At 42.2% G+C, this 7,597-nt stretch overlaps 1 protein-coding gene across 2 annotated transcripts in view; it reads left to right on the top strand.

Moving 5' to 3' along the window:
• Positions 1 to 6,121: 6,121 nt before the first annotated feature.
• Positions 6,122 to 7,597, top strand: part of LOC116315960 (solute carrier family 66 member 2) — a 38,814-nt gene continuing 37,338 nt past the window's right edge. Inside the window, exon 1 of one of the 2 annotated variants that reach the window (XM_039605832.1) lies at positions 6,122 to 6,867. In XM_039605832.1, the coding sequence (XP_039461766.1) occupies positions 6,665 to 6,867 (203 nt within the window). In that variant the 5' untranslated portion in view covers positions 6,122 to 6,664. The remainder of the gene's footprint in view (positions 6,868 to 7,597) is intronic. The other variant, XM_031734411.2, reaches the window with a different exon arrangement.

Genomic DNA, 7,597 nt, shown 5'->3' with positions numbered 1-7,597 from the left:
TAATGTCTACACCATCATTGGCTCCTATTAACATCAGAAAGCCTTCCAAGAAGTAAAGGCAGATTTTTATGCTGTTGTTTAAATACTTGAGATTAATATATATTTTTAGGATTTAAGAAAATGTTTTCTTTTAAAAATTAAATTTCAACATGGCACATAAATACAATTAAAGGGCTTGGTTGGGGTTTTTTGACAGATATGTATGCAGTTAAACTTTAAAACACTGCAATTTCTAAAATGGAAACCACTGAGCATTTTATTGTGAAAGACCCATGTTTTCTCTTTTGTCTTATTAATTAGCAATTATAAATATTCAAAAGTATTTCTTATCCAATTAGTCAATTAATCGATGGAATAATGGACAGATTACTCCGTTACTAAAATAATCGATAGCTGCAGCTCTGTTAGCTTTTAATAACTATTTGATCCCCTGCTGTAAATTTGTGAGTTTGTTCACTGACAACAAAATGAACAATCTTTTATTTTTATGACAGAATATCGACCAGAAATCCAGGAAAAACACATTAAATAAACGTTAGAAACGATTTGCATGTCACTGAATTCAAACATAATATGACTCAGTACTCGGTGGAGAAGCCCTTGTTGGCGATTTTACCTATTTAGAATTAATGCGTTCATCTACCTGCATACAGAGTGTTCAGAGCACAGGTGACCCACATATTGCAGCAGGGCACTTACATCCAAACCCCTCAGGGTGCTTTTGTCTATTTTTGTCTGAGCTTTGATTTTATTGAAATTGCTTTTCAATAAAAGATTTACTGCAATTTGAAGCTGCATCTCCATTACTGTGTGTATTTTCTGACTACATCAGCAACAGTTTGAGTGTTTAGTTTTTTGGGTCACTGCCATGCCAGAAGACCCTTCTGCGGTGTTTTTGCTGAGGGAAGGGGTTTATATGTGGAACATGGCTCTGTCCGTCGGCAACTCTATCTTGTAAAGTCGTCCTGTGCCCTCAACAGAAAAACACCCCCAAAGCATAATGTCTCCACCTCCATGCTTGACTGTGGGGATGGTGTTCTTCGGGTCATATGTAGCATTTCTCTTCCTCCAAACACAAAGAGCTCGACTTTGGTTTAATCTGACCACAGATTAGTTGTTCAGTGGTAAACTTAAGACAGGCCTGTACATGTGTACATGCCGGTCCATACCCTCCTCAGGATAATCCTCATCCAATGATGCAAGATCTTACATGCAGCTCCAGACCCCGGGCGAGCAGCTGTCACCTCCTCACCAAACTTCTTGCTGTTGGTCTTGGGCAGGTCTACAATCTTGTCCCCGATGTCCTTTGACAGGACAGCTCTGGTCTTGCCCATGGTGGTGGTGGAGAGGTTAGAATGGAGGACATTGATTCTGTGTGCTTTATACACTGAAATAGTTGAGACCTGGAGTATCTGTAACTGACTGACTGAGGTGTGCACCACAAGGGCAGACAGCCAAACTGTGGGAGTCAGAATTCTAGTACACTAATTTCACCCGGTGACACTCAAATCAGTGCAAATTCATTTATAACCATTCATTTCTTCGTAAGTGAGCAAACTTACAAAGGATCAAATACTGATTTCTCCAACCATAAATCAAAATCACTCTTCGTCACTGACAAATTTTCAAGTAGACAAAGCTCAGTTTCTTAGTATATCCCCGTCTTTTAACACACATTTCACTGTTGACTCTTTTACAGGAAGAAATCTCGTTACTGGGTGCCAATGTGCCTTAAACAGATAATTATTATATAAACATATACAGTAGTAGAAGTCACAGACACAGAGGATAGTCAGAATGTCACATTTGACAGACGTTTGTCTCATTTGATTTTCTTCATACTGCACTTTTAAGTGATTGTTGTATGAAAACCAAAAATGACGTGATTTTTAAATTAGACTTATTTTACCTTCAGTAGCAGTGGCGCTAAACTTGTACAACAGTTGAACAGTTTAAGAGTCTCGGTAGCGCTCGGTCGCCCTCTAGTGGCCACGTGTTCATTGACAGGAGTCAAAGTGAAAGTCTCATTAGTGAGCTCATTGCTCTCAGGTGTGTCTTAGCAAGCAGAACTTTGAGCTGACTGACTGCGTGGATAAAACGCGCCTGAAATGGAAGAAAACACGGCTGGAAAAAAAGGATATGTTTGGACTCCAGCTGTTCAGAGATGCTCTGGAATCTTTGCTGAAGTCGCTGCATGGTTGCCTCCATCTAAACGGACGAGAGACGGAAACCCGTTTTTACACACACGTTTGCCTGCCCGGGTTGTGCTTTTTACAATATACGTAGGTCACATGAAACAAACTCACCGCCTCGGTCATGTCTTCAGCTGCTTTGCACTCTGTTTTAGACATGGTGTCTCCAGACACACACACACAACCCGCTCGGCTGCACTCAAACAAGCCGCACACACGCCTGACCGGGACTGTTTTGCCGCACCGGTCTGTGAAACCAAGGTTAAAAAATCCCAAATGAGTTTCCCTTCTGTGACGCTGGCGGTGACTCCCTTAACTTTGCGGTATGCCGAGTTGACACAAACTTCCGCTTGTGGCGCTCGTCCCTTCAAAATAAAAGCGTCGCAGGGAGACTAAAGATCACCCTGAAGACTACTTAAATGGAAAACAAGCTTCATTCAGGGACTTCAGGCTGTGTAGAAGAATAAAAGAGGTCTTAAATCTGTGTGCCAATCTGTGATATTACCAAGGTGTAAATGCCAAGTAACAGCTTTGACATGAGGGTAGGATCATTTAGTCTTTTTGATTTGGATATAATTCAGTCATCAGTGTTAACTGGTGACCATTGTGGATAAAACAGACATAGAATAGGAGCACGTCTAACACCAGAGATTTCTAAGAATGGGTGGATTCATCCTTAAAGTAGTCCAGAAGAGCCAGCGTGGGTTTAAGACGACTGAAAGATTAAGAGGGGCCAGAAGTTGAGGTTGTTTCTCTCTGGCCCCTGAGACAGGCTGGTGATCTGCCCAGGGTGTACCCCACCTCTCACACCCTATCTCACCCTAAGCCAGCTGGGATAGACCCAACCCAACTCTAAATATAATAAGTGGAAGAAAATGGATAGATTGGAATTTATGCTAATAAAGTCCACTTAATTTAATTGTTAATAATGAGGTAGATCACATTCAGGGGGATAATATTGATACTATGACCATGAAGACAAACTGTGAGTTTGAATTTAAGCAGCAAATCTGTAAAAGTAAAACTCTTCACTCAAGTAAACAGATTAGAAAACACACCACGCCACATGTGTGAGCTGGAAACTCTGTTGAATTCAGTCTTGCACTGTGGCAGGATGTCTACAGTATAAATGTCCACAAGGCATTTCATCCAGGCAAAGGCGCAAAGCAAAAAACAAAAAAACAAAAACCCACTTGTTTTCCCCAATTTCCGCCTTTTATTTTGAAGGCGAATGTTGTTACACTTCCGTTGTTGTAACACCTGCCTTTCTCATCCTTAATTGTGACAGTGGCGGAGATTTGTATGCGTGCAGCACATGGGACAAACATTTTTTTAACTCTTTGTAAACTGGTTTATCCTGTCAGTCAGGTCGCTGTGGGTTTTGTTACTGTGCCCCCAGAATGAGGCTTTGGTTTTTATGTAATACATTATCCTGCTCACTGTGAGAGATGAGAGAAAACAGCTGTCTGCCATGAGGGTTACATAACTTTTATTAAGCCTTTATAAATCTTTCTTTATTTCGGGGATTGTCTCATTCACTCCTGCTGAATATAATACATTTATACTGTATAACATCATTACAAAGGCTTGTTAAAATGGACTGCAGTGATTAAAGGATGGACTGTACAAAGGAAGAAGTCAGCTAACATAAACCAGGTTACATGAAATATTGAAAAAGATGTTGCTCTACAGTCAGTGCAGAAAACAGGCAGAACCAGATGTGTCACTTTGTTTTAGGCCTCTACAGTTGCAGTTGACTAAAATATTCATTGTCTGCAGCAGGGCCGGATTAACCTGCTTGGTGTTCTCAGGGCAAAGACTTCGGGTGGGGGTGGGGGACTGTAGTTGTAGCTGTATGCTGCACACTGAGGACTGGGTCAGAGATTTGTAAAAGCAAAAATGTTTCTTAATGCTCTTAGCAAGTGATAGAAATAATTAAAACTGTCCACTGCAGCTTGTGTCTGTGCAGCTCATTGAGCATCTTTGTTCTTTGTTCTGCTCCCCTTTTCTTTCATCTCTTTCTCCTAGTTCACCCCCTAAAAAGCTGAGGCAGGCTGCCCAGCGCTGACCCTGGATCTCTTCCTCCCCACTTTCACCAAGTACTTTGGAATTCTCTCTAATATTATACAGTCTTTCTAAATAAAATACAGTTAAACTTAGTGATATTTGTGGTTTTTGCACTTCTTCAGATATCTTGTTTGAGACCTGCTCTGCAGTTTGTGTCACTGTTTACAAATATAAATCCATTTTAAAAAGCTAAGAAGAAGGACCTGCGAATGTGAATGTGTTAGTGCTTTGTAACGGTCCGAATGGCCCAAGGGAAAAGCTGTTTGTGAGTCTGGAGGTGTGGGACCTGATTGCTCTGAGACGCCAACCAGAGAGCAGCAAGTCAAACAGGTGGTGAGCCAGATGCAAGTCACCTGTCATGGCGCTGGTTTTCCTGAGATAGGAGGAGCTGGCAATAGTCTCCAGGGGGTGCAGAGGGTAGCCAATGAAATTTTGGGTAGTGTTAATTTCCCTTTGCACAGCCTTCCTGTTGTCATTTGTGCCCCCTGCGTACCAAACACACAGGCAGTAGGAGAGCACGCAATGCACTGAGGAGCGGTAGAAGGCCAACAGCAGCTTCTGGTACAGGTTATTCTTCCTTTGTCCAGGTGAGATCGGCGGAGATGTAGGTGCCCAGAAACCTCTCCATATATAATGAGAGTGGAGAGAATCTGTCTATGCCTCCTGAAGTCCATGATAAGTTGTTTTGCTTTAAAGATGCTCAGTTTCAGGTTGTTTTCTGAGCACCAGTGAGAAAACTCTCTACCTCTACACTATCTCATCTCCATCAGAGACTGATCAGAGATCCGTCTGACTGACTGAGGCTGGTTGGTGAGGAAGTCTTTGATCCAGGAGCAAGTGGCAGGGGGGATCTGAAGGTAGTCCAGTTTGGTAGTAAGGATGTCTGGTATTATGGTCTGGTATTATGGATGCGAAGAGCATCCTGTTCCCCAGATTTCCCGCCGCTCTGTGAAGGGTGATGGTGATGGCATCCTCCATGGACCTATTTTCTCTGTAAGCAAACTTGTGGGGGTCGAGAGAGGGAGGTAGGCAGTCTCTGATGTGCTGAGACACTTCATGACTACAGACGTGAGAGCTATAGGTCTGTGGTCATTGAGGCTTTCTATTCCAGTCTTTTTGGGGTTGGGAATGATGGTGGAGGCCTTCAGACAGGTGGGAACAGTGGCATGAGTCAGGGAGAGGCTGAGCAGGCTGGTGAGGATTCCTGCCAGTTGGTCTGCACAGGGTTTGACCTCTGGCTCTCAGTCTCCTCCCGACCTCATGTTCCTCATGTTGCACCTCAATCAGATGTTTTTGGTAGCCATCAACAAGCTTCTGGCATAATTCTGTCTGAATATTTCACCTGTGCTTGTCGCAGAATAGACTGAAACTGGTTGGTTTTCCTGGTGCCAACCTGTTTTTTATGAGTAGTCCAGGTTGAAGTGAGGGCCTAAATTCATTAATCCTCTGGAATGGAGGATTAATGACATATATATGTATATATATATATATATATATATATATATATATATATATATATATATATATATATATATATATATATATATGTATATATATATATATATATATATATATATATATACAACTTTTTCTTTTTTTTTTTTAAGAATGATTTGAGTATTCTTTGAAGTTTTCCAGGCATTCCAAAATGCAAATTGGATATTTAATGATAACAGATTCAGAGCCCAAAATTACCATAACATTCACGTTCTGCCAAACAGCTGACACAAACTATGTGTTAAAATTCTTTTTTATTTATTTATTTATTTTAGCTAACCTGCTAGCTAGCTAGCCACATACAGTTTGCCTGTGTGTGAACTATCTTGATCAAGTTGGATAATCTTTGATTGAGCGCGTGACGTGAGACGTTCCAGGAAGTGTTGGGAAACATTACAGACGGGCAGGACAGCGAAGAAGAAACGATGGTGATGTAGGGACACTGCAAACAAAAAATGCTGTTTTATTTCAGGTTTCTTCACATTTCAGGGGCTTTTTATACATTTTCAGGAGAGCCGTGTGTTTCCTATAACGACTCAAGTTCAGCCAATGCTAAAACGCTCACAAGCATCAGCAGTGTTGAGTCAAGGAAATGGGAAACACAGAGTAAATGACCGTACTGCAGAGACTGCACAACCGCTGCTTTTGTACCGAAGCTATCGTGTTTACTGCTCATTGTTTCCGCTATTGTAACGTCAGCCCCGGATGCGTCGTTTGTGCTTCACGGCTCTGTTTATGATGGCGTGGCATTAGCTGATGTTTCTCAGTCATGCGTGGAAAACACGGATGCTTCTCTCCTGATCTCAAAGCCACAACGAGGAACCGGAGGAGGATCAACAGCCAAAAATAGTCTCTAGAGCCACTGACAGCCAGCTGACGTCTCTTCGCTTATTCCGCCGACGAACAGCATGGAAGATGAGTTGTTTGAGCAGATCCTCACCGTGTTTAACAACCTGGTGGCGTGGGTCGCTGCCGGTGCCATGGTGTTCGGTGGGGTGGTGCCCTACATCCCCCAGTACAGAGACATCCGCCGGACCCAGAATGCAGAGGGCTTCTCCACCTACGTGTGCCTGGTGCTGCTGGTGGCAAACATCCTGAGGATACTCTTCAGGTAACAGACTCTCACATCCTTTGAGAGCTTGTGAGGTTGGTATGGGAGGCTTGTGATATTCACTGATATACAGCTTTTTAAAAAAGAAGAGATCCTCTTACCTCCATGTTAACCGCCTCATAGAGGAAAAGCTGCCTGCTGGGTTGAATGCACTACAAACACTGTCTGCTGGTTACTGTCAAACACCAAACTGTATTTTACCTCTGAGCAGTATTCAACTTATAGGAGACACTGTTTTTTACAGTGGTTATAATAGTGGATAATAAATGAGGCCACAGAAATAATGATGTAGAGACTTGTACATACAATGTGGATGATAAGAGGCACAAAAATACACAGTATAAGATAAGAGCTGTGCATTGTGGCTCTGTAGTGCAGTAGTTTGCATGTTTGCCTAACAAGCAAACGTTTCCTGGTTCAGTCCCAGGATGAGATACAGATCCCTTGGTGGTTGTGTCAGGAAGAGCATCTGGTTTAAAAATCCAACAGGTTAAGTATGCAACGCTGCCTGCTGTGGCGACCCTGTGTGAATAAGTGAGCAGCTAAAAGTAGCTTTAATCATGCAAAGCTACTCTATTAGAATCCAAGCATTGATACACTGTATTGCCAAAAGTATTTGCTCGTCTGCTTTCACACACATATAAACTTAAGTGACGTCACATTCTTAATCCATAGAGTTTAATATGATTTCGCCCACTCTTTGCAGCAATATCAACTCTGCTAGGAAAGC

The sequence above is a fragment of the Oreochromis aureus genome, linkage group 22 (assembly GCF_013358895.1).
Source record: "Oreochromis aureus strain Israel breed Guangdong linkage group 22, ZZ_aureus, whole genome shotgun sequence".
In the NCBI taxonomy this organism is placed as follows: Eukaryota; Metazoa; Chordata; class Actinopteri; order Cichliformes; family Cichlidae; genus Oreochromis; species Oreochromis aureus.
The sequence above is the reverse complement of the archived record's forward strand: the minus strand, read 5'-3'. Positions and strand labels throughout refer to the sequence as shown.